The 21,675-nt window shown below is 38.2% G+C and overlaps 2 protein-coding genes and 1 long non-coding RNA gene across 3 annotated transcripts; 1 reads left to right on the top strand and 2 right to left on the bottom strand.

Moving 5' to 3' along the window:
• Window positions 1-746: 746 nt before the first annotated feature.
• LOC111789690 (biotin carboxyl carrier protein of acetyl-CoA carboxylase 2, chloroplastic-like) lies at window positions 747-3,246 on the bottom strand. The gene is made up of 6 exons (XM_023670347.1): window positions 2,773-3,246; window positions 1,881-1,931; window positions 1,637-1,785; window positions 1,243-1,549; window positions 1,014-1,151; window positions 747-921 (listed from the first exon to the last, which is right to left on the bottom strand). Exons 1-6 carry the CDS (start codon window positions 2,956-2,958, stop codon window positions 898-900), a joined length of 855 nt encoding a protein of 284 aa, XP_023526115.1. The 5' UTR covers window positions 2,959-3,246; the 3' UTR covers window positions 747-897.
• A 383-nt stretch (window positions 3,247-3,629) lies between these two features.
• On the top strand, window positions 3,630-5,579 carry LOC111791516. The gene is made up of 2 exons (XR_002814659.1): window positions 3,630-5,193; window positions 5,356-5,579. It is a non-coding gene; the product is annotated as an uncharacterized LOC111791516 (long non-coding RNA).
• Window positions 5,580-11,309: 5,730 nt separating this feature from the next.
• LOC111790895 (probable mitochondrial-processing peptidase subunit beta, mitochondrial) lies at window positions 11,310-16,545 on the bottom strand (the record flags this gene model as incomplete). Its single annotated transcript, XM_023672008.1, is given in 9 exon segments — window positions 11,310-11,650; window positions 11,736-11,843; window positions 12,134-12,199; window positions 12,411-12,509; window positions 14,034-14,142; window positions 14,316-14,467; window positions 14,556-14,693; window positions 14,916-15,080; window positions 15,622-16,545. Coding segments are annotated over 9 exon segments (1,587 nt in total). The 3' UTR covers window positions 11,310-11,563.
• Window positions 16,546-21,675: the final 5,130 nt, after the last annotated feature.

Below are 21,675 nucleotides of genomic sequence, written 5' to 3'. Positions count from 1 at the left end.
TTACTATATCCACTCAAAAGTTGATTTTGAACGATTAGAGGCATATATGTTTGAGAGTGATTTTATACTGAGCCTGGCAGCTATCGCACTGCAACTTCTTTTGAAGCTAAAGAGACATCTAAAGATCGTGTACAGCCTAAAGGATGCACGATGCCAGGTATATATATGCTTGTTAATTGGTATTTATTCACAACGTAGACACAAAGCCATTCAGTTGGCTCATCATGTTCTTTTCTGGAAATTAGTCTTTCAATCCAAATGAACCACCAAAACCTGGGGAGTTCCTGTCCAAGCAAAATGTTCCTTCAGACATCAGCGAAACATGCACAACTCTCTGCCAACATCTTATCAAGAGTTTATGCAAAGATACCAGGTGCGTTTGGTTCTCCATTGTATCATTTATTCTCCCTCTGTCATCTGATTAAAAACCCCCCACAGGATTTCAAGAGCACTCTTAGGCTTAGGGATGATGCATTTGATTACTCCACTTACACAGCAAATAGTAAAAGGAAGCGTCCTACCCCAACAAAAGGACGGAAATCTACAACGGGTGGTGACGAGGAGGACAACAGTGGCAGGAAAGGTAGCTATAGTAGGCAGCGATGATGATGATGATGATAAGTGTATCAAGTAAATTGTAACATGCTTAGGTTTAGGCGAGAGATGTTAGGAAAGAAAAAAAGGGTTTAGGTAATCAATCTGGAAACAGCCAATAGAAAAATTGTGGAAGAGTTCGAATATCGTCATGTAAAAACATCCTCATCATTTATTAAAAAAACAAAAAAAGTTGACACATCTTCCAAAAGTGCGTACAAATCTATAACAAATTTGAACCTAAGAAAAAGAAAAAGAAAAAGAAGAGCTTGAAAGGTGGCATTGTTGAAGGCTATCTATCAATCAAGGTACGATCACAAGAAGAGGCTGCACAATAAAGAGGAAGAGGAGTTGGAAGAATTTAGATTCAAGTTTTTTAGGGAAAAGAAAATAAATGGAAGAATATGAGAGAGTGGTACCGTGTCTACGCTGACTGGTTTTCCATCTTCAGCCAATATTTCAGCTATGGTTCCAGATCTATCAGCCTCAATCTCATTCATTAACTTCATGGCTTCAATTATACATATGATTTGCCCTTTCTGCACTTTATCTCCCACCTTCAAAACCCACACATGAATCAAATATATATATATATATATATATATATATATATATGGAGGAGTTCAAAGTTTGATCTTCTCAACTTACCTTCACAAATGGAGGTTCTCCCGGGGCAGGGCTTCGGTAAAACGTTCCAGCCATCGGGCATTTCAAAGGTGGATGAGAACCACCCGCTTTCAGTGCAGGGAGAGGTTTTGCAGGAGCAGAAGCAGCTGTAGGTGCAGGGGCCGGGGTCGGGGTCAGTGTCGGTGGAGGTGCAACCATGCTATATGCTTGAGGAGGTGGTGGCAATGCCAGGTATGGACTTGGCTGTAAAGCTTCTTTTTTTCTTATTACAATTTCGCAATCCTGTTGTTTCAGTTGCAGTTCCATGATGTCTCTTGAATCAACAAGTCTGAATATAAAAAGATTTAAATAAAAGTAAAGATTGAACAAACAAAACTAAATTCCCTTTTATCAAATATGGAAGACAGTAACGCACTTGATGAGATCTGAAACTTGGCTCATGAAGGCTGATATCGTCGACTCATCTGGAAGAGAATTTTGATCAGAAACTGCCTCTGCAGCAGACTCATCTTTACCTCTAGAGACAAGCGCTGGTGCAGAATTTGAACTTTCTCCAACCACCATCTGTGATAAAGATAACACAAAATGCATACAGCTACAAAGAAACCTATGGATGTATCTAAAAATAGAAGATTAAAAAGCTCATGCCACCAACTAACCTCCTTAAGTGCATGCACCATTACACCACCAGATTTCTTCTTGTTCGGCTCCTGAAAACACAAAAGTACATACCAAACTCAAAATGTAATTACGACCACGACCACGACCATCTCACTCTTTACAGACTCCATTAAGATCAAATTCTTCTCATTATACGAATTAGCAAGAAACACGTCTGTGAACAGTTTATGATGATCATGACAAAGTCGTCAATGTTTCTCGATCATCATTCAGCTTCAAAATGTCTACTATATCAACCTTATTTCTAAAATCAACTGGTAGGTACAAATTTTCTGAAGTGACTGGTAAGCTTAGGTTAGTGGAGTTGTAGGAACTATAAAAGCTATGCCTGTCAATCGAGTAGGTGATTTTGGATTAGCTCCTGGGATTTCGAGTTTCAAGAACTCCAAACAAGGACAAATGAGATCCCCAGCTAACAAACAATTTCATTGATAACATGAAATTGGGTCTAGGAAGCTACAAAAAGGCCTTCCAGTTGCATGAACATAAGATAATCCTTCTAATACAGAACATCACTTCTGAAGCAAAGATTCTGTATGCTCTTTTTCTTAAACCATAATCTTTCTTTCTTTCTTTCTTTCTTTCTTTCTCTGGGTTATGATTCTAATTGAACAACAAAGTGCTACAAACGAAAACAACTATGAATCAAGACTATGAAAAAGAATTAGAAACTCATCACCAAATTCCAAAACAAGATAAGTTCTGTCTTCTAAGTCCTGAAACTGAAACATTAAAATGTCCCAAATTCTATTCGGAGAGAGTTTGCAAAAGATGTTTCTAAATTACATTAATCATGGAGCACATTGAGAGTTAAGAGATTGAAACAGTAAGAATCCATTCCAAGAAAATGCAATGAACAGAGTTACAGACCTGAATCCCAGAAAATGGTGGGTGGACAAAAGAAGACCCAAACGAAAATGAATCCTTCAGGCAAAATGGGCGGCGATGAAGAGAAAGATTCTGCTTAATGTGGGTGCGATGGCAGTTGTTGTGAGAGGCGGAACGGAAAGCGGGTAGAGTGGAAGGCTTGGGGCATGGGACCGTGAAGGACGCCATTGGAGAGCAACCCAGAAGAAGGTAGAAAGAGGGTCTGAATTGGAAAGTGGGGAAGTGGGTGTAGGAAATGGGAGTGCGATCTGAAGGAAAGCGAATGAGGGGGAAAAGAGGGGGCGGATTCAGAAAGAAATAAAAAAAGAAAGGAAGAAGGGGCGATGAGATCCAAGAAGAGGGAGCGTGGCGGGGGAGGCGAGAAAGGGGAATTTGGGGTTTAGAGGTCTTATTGTTTGGAGAGATTTCGATGATCACAATGCGATGCAATGCGATGCAATGCGATGTGGAGAGAGCATTAAATCAACATCGCCGTTTTCATTACAACAAACCATCACATGCATTTGCTTCTCTCTCCTCTTCCCTCCATTCTCTCTCTCTTTCCCAACATGTGTACGTGGAACTTCAAAATTCAAATCTTTTTCTATCCATGGTCAATGATTTAGGTTGTAATCGGTGGACAACTTTGTTCGAATTAAGGAGGTTCAAATGACTCAACATATTGACTACCCAAACTAAATTATAAAAGTTAGATTGGGTTCAAGATTTAAAGCGCCACTAAATTATAAAAGTTAGATTGGGTTCAAGATTTAAAGCGCCACCGCAGTCATTAAGTGGAGAATTTCCATCCATTTGTTGTTTCATTCGCTATCTCAGGCCATAATTATGCAATTGGCCCAATTCGAATATCCGATAGTGGAATCAACGAACTGATCTATCCTAGATTCTTTCAAGTTTGGATTCATTGAATTTTTTAAAAATTGAAAAATTCAAATTGGTTAGTCGGTAGACATTTTTTTGGTGACCCATGAGAATATTTGCTAAATCTACCGCACCTATTGTGACGATAAGGGTTTCAAAAAGAAAGGGAAAAAAAAAGCCTTAAATCTAGCCAGAAACCGTGAGATTTTCGATGAGGCATGCCTTGCCAACAAGGGCATATTAATTCCTTGAGTCCCCATATTAAACCTTAGGTACCTTAGTAGCCGTCTTTTCCTTTCGAGACACTATCGTACCTGTGAGGGAGGAGCCGAAAGGTTTAGGTCAGGAATCAAAACGTCGTGAGATTTCAGACTTCTGTAAGTCCTTAGGTAGGAGCAAACCGATGCCAGGGCACTTCGTAACTAGCGGGACAGACGCACCGCCAAGGACGAACGGAAGGCGGTGGTCTCATCGACAACGGCAGTCGAACTCTGCGATTAGGGTTCATCGGGCTTCTCGGGTGAGGAAGACAAAGTAGAGGGTCGCGGGTCGGGTTCTACGGGTACCCACGAGCTCGATCAGCCAACATGCGGCCCACCGTTGTGGCCCACGCCTTGCAATCCGCGTCAAACACTAACTTTGGGCCGCGTATCCATTCTAGCCCAAGACCAGCAATACCAACCTGCATACAGGAGTTGTGCACCACCAGGGACCTTCTCAGCTTGTCGGCTCAGTGTTTCGGCTCGACGGTGTGGCTCGACGGCTCGGCTTAACGGCTTGGTATACAAATAATATACCGATTCCTAGGTTTTCGACCCTTCTGGAGCAGTTCCCGCCCTTATTTTAGGCATCTGAGGAGGTAGTTAGACGTGGGTGTTAGCTTATCGCGAGTAAGGCCAAGAGGTAAGTAACCTTAATGTTGGTGTTAGTTATGTATGTATGATGGTGTGCCTTGTGGCCCTTGCATGCACCATGTGTGTTGTTGATGCATGCTAGGTTATATGTTTCTTGCCGCGAAATGCTACGTATGCCATGTTTATGTATTTGATGTTTGTGCCATGACTTGCTACCCTGTATGCATGAGCTTGATTGACAGGTCACGATTGTAATGAGAACTCCGCATGCCATGAATGTGATGACTAGTGTGCTACGATATGCTTACTCGATGTTTAACCCAGTTATGCTATGTAATGCGGTGAGGGGATGGAACGTTGTATGTATAATGTCATGGAGGTAAACCTTAAGGACCTCATGCACGCTATGTGTTAAGTACACAGGGTTACTTCCCCGTTGTGTTAATGATGGTATGGACGCGTATGTTCGATATTATGCTCGCTATGATATCATGCAGTCCCTCCTTTTCCGTGGCGTCCGGTATTGTATGTCATACGTACTCGACCAAGCCAGGCCCAAGGAGTTCGCATGTGAACTCGCTTGGTGAGCCCACGGTTATGTACGTGGGCCATGCGTGGGGAGCTACCATGCATCCACCCTGCCCGGACAAAGCAAGGGCCTAAGGCCATGGAAAGGAATGGAAGACAGGTCCCCCTCACTTTTCTTTCATTTGGTACTTGTGCTTATGTATGTGTGTTGTATGCAACCGGCATGTGTTCTGAATGTATGTTGTATGCTTAACCCCAATAATGGGGCGACTTACTGGGTATTTTATATAATACTCAAGCCACGTGCTACCCATATTTTCAGGTAAGGGCAAGGCCCCCATGTACGGCTGACGGTGAACGCTGCGAAGGCCATGGAAGTCTTAGATAGGGCTTGTAGTGTCGTAGGCGTCTTGTTTGGACTCTTTCGAATGATAGTTAAATTGCAATTATTCCTCCTAGTTACCTGTTGATTTATTTCTTAGTTAGATTGTCGCTATTGTTTTCCCCAAATATGAACTACTTATAATAATGAACATGTTGTCGCTATTGAGGTTGTCTTACATAAATTTTCGTACTTTCGTCATACGAGTGCAAGGTAGGTAACGCCGCTAATTAGGTTAGAACAAATTAGGGACATTATACCTATGCTTGTGAAAATTCTCTATTTATAATCATTTATAGTATAGAGAACTATAGTAAATTAGAAATGATATGGAAAGAATAATAAATTGATACAAGATATTTGTCTATAATAAGTCGTAATGGAAGACAAATATATAATATTTCCCTGTAATAAACGTTAAATATGATACGTATGGTAAACCATAATTTAAGGCTAAATATCCTTAACACCCCTGCAAGCTGAGCGTCAGATTTGAACAAACATGAAGCGTGGATCTGAAAAATTCAAAGAGATGTCGAGCAATACTTTTTGTGAAGATGTCAACAACTTGGAGATGGGAAGGTACATATTGTGTGCGAAGTTTGCCAGCGATTACAAGTTCCCGAAGGAAATGATAATCTAGTTCAACATATTTCACTTGCTTGTGAGAAACATGATTAGAGCTCAAAAAAATAGCACAAGAAATGATAATCTAGTTCAACATATTTCACCTGCCTGTGAGAAACATGATTAGAGCTAAAAAAAATAGCACTTTTGTTGTCACATAAAAGTAAGGACTGCTGTGAAATAAGGACCTTGAGGTAATGCGAAAGATGCGTAACCCAAAGAAGTTCAGTAGCAGTCATAGTAGGAGCACGATACTCAGATTCACAGCTGGAGAGTGAGACAGTAGGTTGCTTTTTGGCACTACAAGAAACGAGATCGTTACCAAGATAAATAGAATAGCAGGATGTAGAATGACGAGTATCGAGACAACCAGCCCAGTCATCATCCGAATAAGCCACTAGCGCACTAGGAACAATGGATGGATGAAAGATAAGACCAAAGTGGAGTGTTCCTTGACATAGTGAAGAAGCAAAAAAGTGATCTGAAATAGAGGCATACAAAAATTGACCAATAGAATTGACAACAAGAGATCGATAGAGAGTAGGCTGGTTTGTTAGGTGTTGAGAAACAACCATGGGGGTGTGGGTTGGTTTGTTATCGAGCAACTGAGCACGAATGAGAATATCTCGAGCATATTTTAACTGATTAATAAAGAGACCATCAGGAGTGGGTGAAGCTTCAAGACGAAGAAAGTAACTGAGAGAACCCAAATCCTTGGTAGCAAACTCATAATGAAGCTTGCGAGTAAAGCTGTCAATAAGAGATGAGTTGTTTTCGGTAACAATAATGTAATCAACATAAATAAGCAAATAGATAAGGTTAGATTGCTGATGAAAGACAAAAAGGGACGTGTCAGCGCGACTGCAAAAAAAACCAAATGTGAGAAGAAATAAGCTAAAATGTTGAAACTAGACGCAAGGAGCTTGCTTTAACCCATAGAGAGCTTTCTTTAATATTCCCAGGAGGTTGTTCCATATGACATAATCAATAAGAGTGTCATTGAGGAAAGCATTCTTGACATCAAGTTGCCGAATAAACCATTTATTTGTGATCGCAATAGAAAGCACAATACGGACAGTGGTAGCTTTGACAACCGGACTGAAAGTGTCAATGTAGTCGAGACCAGGAACTTGAGTATAACCTTTGGAAACAAGACAAGCCTTGAAACGCTCGACAGATCCATCAGGCAAATATTTAATGCAAAACACCCATTTATAGCCCACGATGTTAGTGTTGGTAGGGCGAGGAACCAAAGTTCAAGTGTCATTTTGTTGTAAAGCTCGAATTTCTTCCTCCAAGGCAACAACCCAAGTAGGATTCTTAGCTGCAGATTTGAATCCTTTTTGCTCAGTGGATGTAAGAAAAGTAGAAAGAAGTCCAAATGAGCCCAAAATACCCAGACTTGTTGGATAGATACCAGCTTTGACTTGTGTGATCATAGGATGAGAGCCCAAAGAAGAAGAGGAATCAGCAAAAGTTCAATAGAGGTCGGATCAGAAGTCGAGTGTGGCAAAGAGGAACCTGCAAGAGAAGTATCTACCTATACAAATTCATCCACAAGGTCAAAACAAATATCACACAGGGATGAACTAGATCGAGGAATGTGCGATGAAGAAGTGGTAGGGGGAATGAATGTATATGGTAAAAATGTGGTTACAAGAAATTTGAAATATGAAAAGAGGAAAGAGGTTGAGCCTGGGAGCTAGGGACAACAGAAAAATGAGTTTCATCAAATTGAGCATTGCGGGTGATGTATAGCTTAGTGGTGGTGGGATCATGACAACGAAACCCTTTATGAGCGGGACTATACCCAAAAAAATGCAAGGAATGCTACAGGGAGAAAGTTTGTTAGGCATATAATCTCGCAAGCAAGGATAAACACAACAACCAAAGGGATGAAAATTGTCATAATGCAGAGGAGTAGCCATAGAGGAGTTTAAATGGTGACTTGCCTCCAAGAAGTGGAGTAGGCAACCAGTTGATAACACTGTAGTGCTGAAGGCGTCAACCCAGAAACGAGGAGAAAGATGGGAGTGAAAGAGAAGGTCCAAGTCAGTCTCAGTCACATGACAATGTTTTCTCTCCGCACGACCATTTTGAGCAAGTGTATATGAACAAGAGAGTTGATGGTGGATGTCAGAAGTACGTAAGTGAGTTTTGAAACAAGTGCTAGTAAATTCGACACCTCCATCACTTTGAAAAACCTTAATACGAGCATAATATTGATTTTCCATAAATTTTTGAAATTGAAGAAAAAATATCAAAGAAATCAGATTTAAATTTTAAAGGGTAAAGCCAAGTAAATCGAGAATAATCATCAATAAAAATAACATAGTAAAGAAAATCTGAATTGAATTTGACGGGGGAAAGACCCCAAATATCACAATTGAATAAGATCTAACACATGAGACGACCTACGTTCATTGCGAGAATAAGGCAATCGATAACTTTTCGCAAGCTGACAAGAACTACATAATGATAGAGAAGGCAATAAAGACGTAAGAGAAAGATGACATTTTTTATTTAAAAAAAAATAATAATAATTCACGTAACACAGGCGAGCATACCATAAATCATATGAATCACATAAAGATTTGTTTCTAAGGACATAAATAAAGCCAGAGTTGTCGTGCTCCAGCACATATAGCTCTCCATCCCTTTTACCGGTTACCGCCACCCTTCTTGTTTGATGATTCTTGATAATAAGAAAATTATTAGTAAATGTAACGAAGAGAGGAAAATCAAACTTAATTTACTAATTGAAAGAAGATTTTTAGTGAGATGAGAGACAACCAAGACATCTAATGAGTAAATATTTGGAACATGAGAAAGAGTACCAGTGTGGGTAATGGGTTGGGATGCACCGTTTCCTACGTGACAGAGTCCTTACTCGTGTAATTTTTAGACTGATTCAAAATAGATGAGTCGGCGGTCATATGGTGGAAGCCCCAATGTCCAAAAACCAATCAATAGCCTCGGGTCTAGCAATAGAACAGGATGTGTTAAAGGCTTCAGCAAAGTGAGCATGAGCAAAATTAGGTCGAACGTACCGTTGGTTGCAGCGGTCAACATAATTGCCCTCCGTGCGGCATATTTGGCAACGAGGTGATCGATGACCCTGACCCAAGTGGGTTCATCCTCCGTTAGAAGAGTTGTTTTTGTGGGAATGAGAACGACCTCGTTGGTTGCTAAAGAAAGAAGGGTGACTTCCATGGGTGCGACCACGATTAGTGGTTGTGAATGATATAGGAGTGGAGTCAGAATACTCAAGTGAGCGCTGGAACAACTCAAAACTTTCAGCTTTATAGACTAAATCTGCAAAACAAGGAAGGGGTGATAGTCATTTGAGTAGTAGAAAAAGTTAAAAAAAATCGGTGTTGAGTCCACGAAGGAACCAGTGCGCTTTATTAATGTCCTCGATGGGTCTGCGAATGACATGAAGTTAGTCACAAATTGTTTTGAAGGTACGGGCATATTCAACAGGTTTGGTGCCACATTTCATCAACTACAAGTCATCCTTGAGTTTTAGTTCACGAGCTTTCGAATGATGGTTGAATGTAGTTCCAACGCGAGCCAAACTTCACGTGCAATGGAGAGACCAACGACGACAGCAATAGCTTCCTCGGTGAAAGAGGAGAGAGAGAGACAGAGAAGACGTTGATTGGCTTCTTTCCACGCCAAATATTTGGTGCTGAGTGTTAAGGAGGTTTTTAGTTTAAAACGAGGTGGTGGAACCATAGTTCCATCAACATAACCTAGTATGTTTTGACTCTCAAAGATGGGGAGAAGTTGGTTTTTCCAGAGAAGATAATTGGAGGAAGAAAGTTTGATGGTGATCATATGTATTAGAGTGTTGAAAGGAAGAAGATGATAAGAGGATTCAGAAGCCAAGAGAAAGGATCAGGATTGTTAAACAGAAGGTACTCTGATATCATGAGAATATCTGCTAAAACCACCGAAAGTTCTATATTTATAATAATTTACATAATAGAGAACTATGGTAAATTACAAATGATAAAGGAAGAACAATAAATGGGAAGAATAATAAATGGATACAAGATATTTGTTTATAATAAAAGGTCAAATATGATATCTATGTTAAGCCGTAATGGAAGATATTTGTCTTTAATAAACGGTCAAATATGATACTTATGGTAGATCATAATTCAAGGTTAAATATACTTAAAAACCCAACAACCTAACCCTAACTTTAACAGTACAATAAATATTAAGAATTATAACTTTTATAATCAATGTTAGTAATGTATTACAACTTTAATATTTGAGTCTTATGATATTTTAGTTATTAATGCAATATGGTGGAGAAACATGATTTTTTTAAATAATTATAAAATAAGAAAACAACGATAACACTTCAAATACATAGAGTTAAGTTGAGTTGTTAACTCTATTTAGGTTTGTCTCCATGTTTAACATTTTTTATAGGCTAATTTACTCAATTTCATCCCTTAATTTGAGACGTATGAATATCAATTTTTATAGATCTAAATATATAATCTTCAAATAATACTAAGTGTCACACTAAGATTTAATATAGGCCTTTATTAGGCGTAATATTGTTGATAAAATTAATTAAATTTGAATAACCCTACTTTTTTTTTTTTTCTTTTAAAACATGATAATTACTACATGGTGTTATAACTACAATATGTACAAAATCGATGAGAGACTTAAATGTCTACAAATTCATTTCTAATTTAATAATATCTTAAAAATAACTATAACTTATTTAGTGCCTCATATGCCATAACATGAACATGATATCACAGCATACATAGATTGTCATGTTGGAAGTACATGCATTATAAAATGTTCATAAACATCACATCATAAAAGTAATAATAAGTAGATACGTCACACAGAAGCATTAGAATCGATTTTGATTTTAATAAAATTAAACATTAACAAACTTTCATAAAAAAAAATAGGGAAGAAGTTGTAGTGGGTCATTAAACTTCTTGTTCCACTCGTCCCTTCCTATGTCTTCATAGGCTAAGAGAATCCCCAAGGGATTTCATTAGGAGTAAACTAATTTTGGAACACATCATGTAAATAATTATACGTGATTTTTTTCGTGTTCCCACAAATAAATTGCGATTCCCCATTATTTTTGTTTGGAAGTATTGATGAGTTAAGGTGAATTTTTTTAAACTAAATTTTCAAAAACAAATTTTTAAATAAGTCAAATTAGGAACAATACATTTCTTCACGTAAAGGGCAAACAAGAAAAGGAAGAGAGAAAACAGTTGAGCGTAAATGTCAAAGATTGGGGTATTCCAATGCCATAGTTAATATCACACTTCAACAAGGAACAATACAAACTTCTTATTCCTTTCAATCACTTCTCTTTTAGAAAGACAATGCGAAACAAAAATACTTGACCAAATTATCTCTGAAAGGAGATGCAACTTCTTTTTTTTTTTAATAACAAGATTATTTTGCGAGAATACCGCAGCTGAACGTGAACAAAACAATAACACAGTACCGATGTCGACGTTGTCTAATAACGGTTCCAGTATGTCCTGCGTCTGAACCAATTGTAATCAGGCAACCCCTGGATGGGACCCAAGGCGGCAATTGCAATATCCTGCGCATCAGTGAGAAAATTGATCAATTAAGTGAAACAGGGGAATCAAATGCACTTTTTTTTCCAACTCTTTCTCAGTTCTTACCCTATCGTAAATAAACCGATTCGCAACACGTTTTATCGTGCTTGCGTCAACAGCATCAATTCTTGCAAACAACTCGGCAAATGGGATTCTACGACCGTATGTAAGCAGCTGCACGACCCAATGAAATATGAGAAATTGGATTATTTTTCACTACCAAATGACAACGCCAGACCACAAAGAGACAAGCATATGACCCGAAAAAAGAAACTCATCTCAGACGAGTTCTCAGCAATCTAAAATTCCTTATCAGTACGTAATAAGTTCCTCTTTATTTTATTTTGTTTTCTTTTTTCTTTTCCCAAACTCATTTGTGCTGTAAGCCAATTCCATGTTATCTTGAACCAAGAACTGAAATACTTCGAATGTCATTATTTAAGATATTGGCAAGGAAAGCCCACCTGCCGCCCAATATCTTCAGCTACTGGACTTGTTCCGTCAATGTGAAGCAACAGAGAAGACTTCAACTGCAGATTGCGACAAAAGAGTATGTCAATGGGTATACACATAAATACTGAATTCAGAGTGAAAAGAAACATGCCCGCTCCCCAAATCCACCTCCAGCGATGAACAACTTTTCTAGGCATAATCTATGACAAGTCTTATATGGGGGAGCATGCCCGAATGATGTAGGACACAGTTGCATCATCTAAGAGGAATAAGAGTTACAGCATCTACCTGATTACGCGCACGGGTAACGTCAGCTTCTGAAACCCGGTACGCTAACTTGGTCATCTCGTACATTATTGCATAGGCCAGATCATCCAAGCAGTCCGGCTGAAAACATGTACACAGTGTTCAGATAATTCAGCTAAAAAATCGAACTGCAGTTATCATTCTCATAAGAAAAAATGAATTGGAAAAAAGAGACATCAGAATGATGGAGGGACTAGATTTCTAATAAAACTTGTTGATAGGAATCAGGAGGTGGGGCACTATTAACAAAAGCCAATGAGAAAGCCCCTCAAACAGACTACTCAAACCTCACCATCCTCCCTCCTATTATTTTAAGGAAAAAGTAATATTAGACTCTTTAATTCTTTTCTTTTAAATTCACTAGAGATATTGCTAAGACCAAGTCTCTCTACAGTAAACAGACTCTAGCTTATACCCTTCAGGAATATAGCCAATGACGTAGACATTACGAACCAGTGGCCAAACGAGAGAAATTTCTTCAAACAAAATCAGGGGGGAAATGCATCAAAAGATTATCAATGTCACAGTATGTTACTAACAAAGCACACAACTTATTAGGTTGAAGTTATGGGCCTCAAAGCTAGTCAATGAATTTAACAATGATACAAACACCAGCTTCAATAACAGATTGTTTAAAAGCCAAGTGACTATGAAGACATCACAACAAGTCAATTCAAATATTATACGACCAAACTGGCAAGCAAAAATAAAAGAGCTAATACAAAAACAAGCTTGTAAATATTAATAAAATGAAATGTGTACCAAAAACTATCGCATAACAAGTACAGCATTCTTTCTTTTATTCAATATGGGTCTGTTTGCTTTGCATGATTTCTCATGATAAAGTCCGCAATATTTGCCTAATTAAAAGTTATGGACTACCAAATGTCATAAGTCTAATCCCCGTCCCTAATTTAGAATCAGTGTACATAGATAGGCAAGTGACTTCAAAAAATTTTAAATTTACAAATAGATATGATGAATAGAACATCAACCACACAAAAACAGATAAAACACAAAATCAATTTTTTGCAGTTTTGTTAAAACTCAAAAGTAGAGCTTCTACAAGAACAACTTTAGTATTGTTCTGCTTAAATTAAGAACAAATGCTAATTAACAAACAGTGCTCTATTTCCAATTATAGAAAACATAAGCAATATACTACTGTTTTAATGAAATAATGCTTCTTATTAAAAAAAAATTATACCCAATTTTATGCTGCAGAAAGATTAAAGAGAATCCCAAATTAAAATGTTAACAAGGGGAAAAAAGGAAAAAAGAAAAAGGAAAAACCTCTCTATTTTCGACACAGAAATCTCAGAAAAACATAAATGCTTTGGAATCTATAAGAAAATGATGCCATCCATTGAAAATATCTCTGTAGATCAGTCTTATTATTATTTTTCTTTAAATAATATTCCTGCTGATTGAGAGGTTTAAGTGTGCTATACAAAATTACAACCTGAAGGTGCTTAACATTCAACTTTGAAATATCAAGTAAATCAAAGGCCATGACACACGTGGAAGTAATCAAGTCAGCAAATGAAGTACGCATTGAGGAATAGAATATTTCAAGAAGAAGAAGAATCTTATTGTCACAATTACCTTTGCAACAGCATAGACACCAAAAAGACCAGTGTCCTTGTAATTGGTGTTGAAAGCCATCATACTTTCTGCTACTTCATTGATGGCAACTCTTTCGGCCAGCTCAGAACTGTTCATAGTTTTTTTTTTAAAAAAAAAAGAACAATAATTATGAACAATGAAAATTATTCTCATTATAGATCATGAAAAAAATTTCCACAGGTCAATAGTAGTCAGGAAATTTGAGATTGAAATCAATAGACAAAGGTTATAAAGGACTTAAGGAGGAGGGGAAAAAATCACCCCATATGCTTTCCACCTCCAGCACTTTTATTCCAAGAACCCAACATGGCCTGCATGACCATCAGAGCAATGGAGTCTGGATCTGTCCAGGATGCTCCATTAAAAGCAATACTAAATTGTGCCAAAGGTACATCATCATCAATTATCCTAACCTGTTTATATCAATGAAAATAAAATTTTAGTAAAATAAAGTTATCCATAGAAAGAAAGGAGGATTCCAAATATATTTTCTTCTAGTACCTCAGAACCAGTAAAAATTGCTGGCTCCTTTGCAACCAACTGAGAAGCTGTGGTTGGTTCAGATGACAACTTAGTGAACAATTTCTTTACTTGCTCAACGAAATCTTCATGCTTAACAGCTCCGGAAGCAGCAATAACCTATAAGAAATAGTAGCATCATATTATTGGCAACCAACCCAATGAATTCTTGAACAAGTATCTTGCTTAAAGGGCGAAATGGGAGAAAGATACAGTACAATCATCCTCCAAAGAAATCCCGATGCAAAGAAAGATGAAACACTATCCAGATGTAGTCAATATTGCGATCAGTATACTATATACCCTGTCTAGTAACTAAACAATTAGATAGGCTGTCCATACCATTCTTGGAGCCGTGTAATGTGTTTGAATATAACTTTGAAGATGATCCTTGGTAATTGTTCTGATATTTTGAGCTGGACCAAGAATAGTTCTACCAAGAGGAGTATACTGGAATGCAGTTGCGTGCAAATGGTCAAAGATAACTTCTTCTGTTTGGCCCTCAACCTGCACATATCAATGTCATAAAACTACAAGTCGCACGCAAAAATGCAAAAGTCCTAAGTCATATTCAATCCATCGATCAATGCTCTTTTGATGCGAAGAACTAAATGCCCCCCCTACTTGCAGGTTTGAAATGAGACTCCTTGTGTACTAGGAAAAAGGAACACGGGCAAAAAAAAAAACCTAAATGTGAGTGCATTTGCACAATTCAGACCAGAACTCAACTATTCTTTCGCTACATTATGATTTTGATTGTGTTCAATAAGTTTACCCACGTAAATTTTACATGTAACCGACCACAATCACCACTTTTCTTCGAGAAAATCTGGTGTCATTGTGGCTACGGACAAGGCTCATGGGCTCCATCAATGCATGCAAAAATATACAAGAAACAAACTTTTCTGACATGTGAATAGCGCTCTGATATTTCCATTTCGAATTTCAACCTTTTTATACACTTGAGCTACTAACCTTTCCAAATAAGAAGCATTGTACAATTCTATTACATACACAGAAAATGAAACAAAAGGAAAAAGATTCTTACCTCCTCCATTTCTCTCAAAATCACATCCCGCTCACGACTAATCCGGTGCTCGTCAAACTTCGAGTTCTGCAAAATGTCAGCCAAAATATCCAAAGCGTTGGGCACATCCTTGTCCAAGACCTTGGCATAATACGTAGTCTGTTCCCTGGACGTGTACGCATTCAGATGACCACCCATGTTCTCGATCTCCTCCTCCAGCTGCCTCGCCGTCCGTTTCTCCGTTCCCTTGAAGATCATATGCTCGAGGAAATGAGCAGTTCCGTTAGTCTCCTCGGTCTCGAACCTCGACCCGGCATCGATCCACACTCCAACCGTCGCAGTCCGAGCGGCAAGGTTCGACTCGGTGGCCACCCGGAGGCCATTGGGGAGAGTAGTAACGCGAGTTTCAGGCGCGGAGAGAATCCGGGTGTGGTCAGTGATAGTCGGGTGAGGCGAGCCGTATTTCAGGAATCTAGGGTCGGGATTTTCGAGCTGTTTTAGCTTCGATTTGACAGCCTCAGCAAGGCGATCGTAGATCATGGCGTTAGGCGGGGGAGGAGAAGGAGGTGGAGAAGAAGAGGCCACCGCTGGGGAAGTGGACGCTGATCTAACATCCTGGGAGAACGAGGCGGAGGATCGCCGGGGAGAGGTGCGAGCGAGGGTGAGAAGACGCTTCATCGCCATGATTGATTTTGCCCCCCTTGCTCCCTAGGGTTTGTAGCAGCTACAGAATTTCTTTTCGTGGACGAAGGTGCACAAGAAGTCGTGAAAAGGGCGATATGGCGAGTGTTTCGCGAAGATGCATTCAACGGTGTCGTTTCGAGAGGCAATACGACATCGTTTTTGATTTTTGAACAACCGGCATTGGAGCCTGGTTTAGCTGCTATTAGACCGAGTTTTCCAATCTTTTTCCATTTTTGTTTCCTTTTAAATATTTTTTTTTTTGGTTAAAAAATTGTAGGGGCTAAATTACGAATTTACTCCCCCATTATTTTTCTTCTAAATATTTATTTCAAGAAATTCTAAAAGTTTAATTAATAAAAAAATATATATAATTTTAATTGAAGCTTTATCCATTATGGGTCTGAAAAATCCATTTTGAGGGTCATGTCAAAGTCACTTATATCTAGGACAACATGGTCACTTTTAGGTGATCCAAGAGACACTATTAAAGTTCATACTAAAATCTAAACGATTTGTATAAGTATTTCTTAACAAAATTCTATGTTGACTACTTACCTCATAGTTGATATTCAAGACCTACATTCTCGAGCTTTCGGTATTCAAATTACTTCAAATTTTCTTTGACAGAATCATTAAGGTGTCTAGTGTTAAGGATATTTAACCTTGAATTATGTTTATCCTATGTTGATATTTGACCCTTTATTATAAACAAATATATTGTACGATATTTAGTCTTCCATTACGGTTTACATAGGTAACATAGTTGACCATTTATTATAAGCAAATATATTGTATGATATTTAGTATTCCATTACAGTTTACCATAGGTACCATATTTGACCATTTATTAAAGGTAAATATTTAGATATTTGCTTCGATTAATAGGTATCATATTTCCCTTCTATTATAGTTCAATATCTCGTATCCATTTATTATTATTTTCATTTATTGCTCTCCCATATTCTTGGTAATTTATTTGATTCTGTAAACGACTATAAATAGAGAACATTCACCACCATTTAAGTGTGGTTGTTTTAGCAAATATTTGCATGGTATCTGAGTCCTTCGATTTAACAACCTTGATCTATTCTTTTTTATGGCTTCCGAATCCTTCTCTCATCTCCTTTCTTTCGACACTATAATCCATATGATCATCTCCAAACTTTCTTCCTTCAATTATCTTATTTGGAAAAACCAACTTCTCCCTCTCCGTACGAGTCAAGACATGCTAAGTTATGTTGATGAAACTATGGTTTCACCATCTCGCTTTAAACCAAAAACCTCTTCAACACTCGGCACCAAATATTTGGTGTGGAAATTAGCTCATCAACAACTTCTTTATCTCCTGCTCTCCTCTCTCACCAAGGAAGTCATTGTTGTCGTCGTTGGTCTCTTAATTGCACGTGACATTTGGCTCGCGTTGGAAACTACGTTTAGCCATCATTCGAAAGTTTGTGAACTAAGACTCAAGGATGGCTTGCAGTTGATGAAACACGACACCAGACTTGTTGTTGAGTATGTCCATACCTTCAAAACAATTTGTGACCAACTTTATGGCATTGGCAAACTCGTTGAGAACATTGATAAAATGCATTGATTCCTTCGTGGACTCGACAGTGATTTTTCAATTATTTCTTCTACTCAGATGATCTCACCCCTCTCCCCTGGTTTGCAGATTTAGTCTTCAAAGCTAAAAGTTTTGAGTTGTTCTAACGCTCCTTTGAGTCTTTTGACTCCACTCCTACGACATTCACAATCACTAATTATGGTCGCACCCAAGGAAGTCACCCTGCTTTCTTTAGCAACTAGCGAGGTCGTTCTCATTCCCACAACAACTCTTTCAACTGAGGACGAACCCACTTTGGGTCAAGGTTGTCGACCACCTTGCTACCACATATGCTGCACGGAGGGCTATTATGCTGACCGCTGCAACCAACAGTACGTTCGGCCTGATTCTACTCATGCTCACCTTGCTTAAACCTTCAACACGTTATGTTCTATTGCTGGAACCTAGGCTACTGATTGATTTTTGGACACTCGGGCTTCGGCCCATATAACCGCCGATCCATCTATTTTGGATCAGTCTAAAATTACATAGGTGAGGACTCTGTGATCGTAGGAAACCGTGCCTCCCTACTCATTACCCACACTGGTACTCTTTCTGCTATTCCAAATATTCACTTATTAGATGTCTTGATTGTCCCTCATCTCACTAAAAATGTTCCTTTAATTAGTTAATAAACCTCCAATTTGTCTGTCTCCGTTACATTTACTAATAATCTTCTTACTGTCCAGAATAGTCAAACAGGGTAAAAGGGACGAAGGGTTATATGTGGTGGAGCATGGAAACTCTACCTTTATTTATGTCCTTATAAAATGTGCTTCATATGATTTATGGCATGCTCGCCCAGATCATGTGAATTATTCTGTTATTTCTTTTTTAAATAAAAAATGTCATCTTTCTCTTACATCTTTATTGCCTTCTCCATCACTATGTAGTACCTATCAGCTTGCGAAAAGTCCATGTGTTAGATCTTATTCATTGTGATCTTTGGGGTCCTTCCCCCATCAAATCTAATTCAGGTTTTCTTTGTTATTTTTATTGATGATTATTCTCGATTCACTTGTCGTTGTTCTTTAAATTTAAATCTAATTTCTTTGATATTTTTCTTCCATTTAAAAAATTTGTGAAAAATCAACATTTTACTTGTATCAAGGTTTTTCAAAGCGATGGAAGTGCTGGATTTACTAACACTTGTTTCAAAGTTCACTTACGTACTTCTAGCATCCACCATCAACTCCATTGTCCATATACACCTGCTCAAAATGGTCGTGCTGAGAAAAAACATCGTTATGTGACTGAAACTGGCTTGACCTTTCTCTTTCACTCCCACTTTTCTCCTCGTTTCTGGGTTGACGCCTTCAACAGTGCAGCTTATATTATCAACCGGTTGCCTACTCCACTTCTTGGAGGTAAGTCACCCTTTGAACTCCTCTACGGTACTCTCCACATTATGACAATTTTCATCCTTTTAGTTGTCGTATTTATCCTTGCTTGCGTGATTATATGTCTAACAAACTTTCTCCCCACAACGTTACTTCCATTTTCTTGGGTTGTAGTCTCTCTCACAAAAGGTTTCTTTGTCTTGATCCTACAACACTAAACTATATATCACTTGTCATGCTCAATTCCATGAAACTCACTTTCTTGCTATTCTCTCTTCATATTTCAAATTTCTTGGAACCGCATCTTTACCATATTAATTCATCCCCCTACCACTTTTTCACCGCACATTTCTCAATCTAGTTCATCTCCGTGTAATATTTTGTTCTGACCTTGTGGATGGGTCTATGCAGGTTGATACTTCTCTTGCAGGTTTCTCTTTGCCGCCCTCGACTTCTGATCCGCCCTCTATTGAACCTGCTGTTGATTCTTCTTCTTTGGGCTCTCATCCTATGATCACATAAGCCAAAGTTGATATCTTCAAGACTCGCCATCTAACAAATCTTAGTATTTTGGACTCATCTAAACTTCTTTATGCTTACAGCAACGGTACAAAAAACAATAATAATAATAATAATAATAAATAAATAAATAATAATTAAAAATAACAATTTTCCCCAACTACTCTCTACTGACCTCTCATTCCTCTCCCTGCCTGTCCTCAACCAACTCCTCATGCCAAATCTCCTTTTCATTTATCCAATGTGTTACAAGAAATCAGTCATAATCAAATCTTCTTTTCCTTCATCCAATTATTTAGAATCAGGTCTCCTTTTACTCTTCTTCCATTATTTAGATTTTAGTTAGTATGTTAAGTTATATGAAATCACCTTAGAATGAATAAGGCCTTAACAGAATTAAACCGCTAATAGAATTAAAATAAAATTAAAAAAAAAAAAGTAAATACATAATAGAGAGAAAATGGAATATTTGGTGAACATAATTAAAATAAATACGGAGACGAAAGGGAAAAATTTAACCGAGTAAATAACATGATAGGCTAGAAATTGTATGAGCTATAATATATGATTGTTTGCAATTAAGATGATGTATACGATATTTATGATTTATGATATATGAGCTGAATCGTAGGATGTCCTAGTTATATGATGATGTATGAGTTATGTTGCATGATGATATATGAGTTATGATGCATGATGATGTACGTGAGTTATATTGCAATGTATGACGTACTTGACATGCTTGATGCATTTAATGACAGTATGATGATTATGATGTTTTGCATGATGTTTACCTTAATATGATTATGTTTTCCGTATTAAGCATGTTGTATGATGATGAGTGTCATGTTGCATCATGTTGATAGATCGACCTAGGACACAATCCTAAGAGGATGAAAAACGATATTAATGTAAATATCTAATGAGCATGTGTTACTAAACGTAACAGAGAGATGAGGCTAGGGTTGTGTCAGAAAGAGGTTAAGATGAGAACTAGAGGGACCTCATGCATGTTGTGTGTACATAAGCATAGGGATACGTTAAAATGAGAACTAGAGGGACCTCATACATGTTGTGTGTAAATAAGCATAGGGATACTTCCTTTTGAGATGATGAGTGAGGATGCGCACAATATGGACCACGCGTCTCACTCGTGTATTACGCGTGAGCAAAAACTCAGCAGTCGCGGACTAGTTCGGTTAGCGTATCAATTCGGGTCTCATGGTTTGGTTCTCTCGTGTGGACCGCAGGTCGGCTGTGGTTTGGGTCGTCACGCGGGTAGCAGATCAGTTGTTAGAGCGCGGGTCGAGTCGACGGTTGCAGACGCCGCATGTCGCAATCTAGCTGGAGCCGCGTCGCTTTACTCGATGCCTGACGTGTGTCTGCCGCTTACCCAGATGCGTTGCTCCTCCCGATAGTTGACACCTGGCTGCCGGAAACTTTCTATCTCCTCCTGGAAATTGCAACGCAGATTCTGATTAATTTTTCCTCTTTTCTCATTTTCATATCTTTTAATCTAAACTTCAAATCAATTCGCTTTCTTTAGCAATGTTGTAGATTGTAATACAAACTTCGTCCTGATATTTTTCTTGGATTTTTTACACCATCACAGAAAAAGTTATGAGTGTTCAAAGTAGGTTCATCAACCTTCTTACCATTCTTGGAAGAACTCTCGGAGTTCTGATATCGGTTGCATTTTTCGGTCAAGCTTCTTCACGGATCTTGTAAAATAGCCTCCCTAGATGAACATACTAAGATATTAGTGCTTGAATCTCGAATGATGATCTCGGATCTGAAGAAAAATACTCAAGAACTCACCTCATCGACCTTCTCGGCTTGTTGATGGAAGAATGGGAATGACCCTTTTGCCCCTCCGTTGACTTTGATCCCCCTTTTCCCTTTTCTTTTCTTTTTTTTTTTTTTTTT

The sequence above is a fragment of the Cucurbita pepo genome, chromosome LG03 (assembly GCF_002806865.2).
Source record: "Cucurbita pepo subsp. pepo cultivar mu-cu-16 chromosome LG03, ASM280686v2, whole genome shotgun sequence".
NCBI lineage: Eukaryota > Viridiplantae > Streptophyta > Magnoliopsida > Cucurbitales > Cucurbitaceae > Cucurbita > Cucurbita pepo.
The sequence above is the reverse complement of the archived record's forward strand: the minus strand, read 5'-3'. Positions and strand labels throughout refer to the sequence as shown.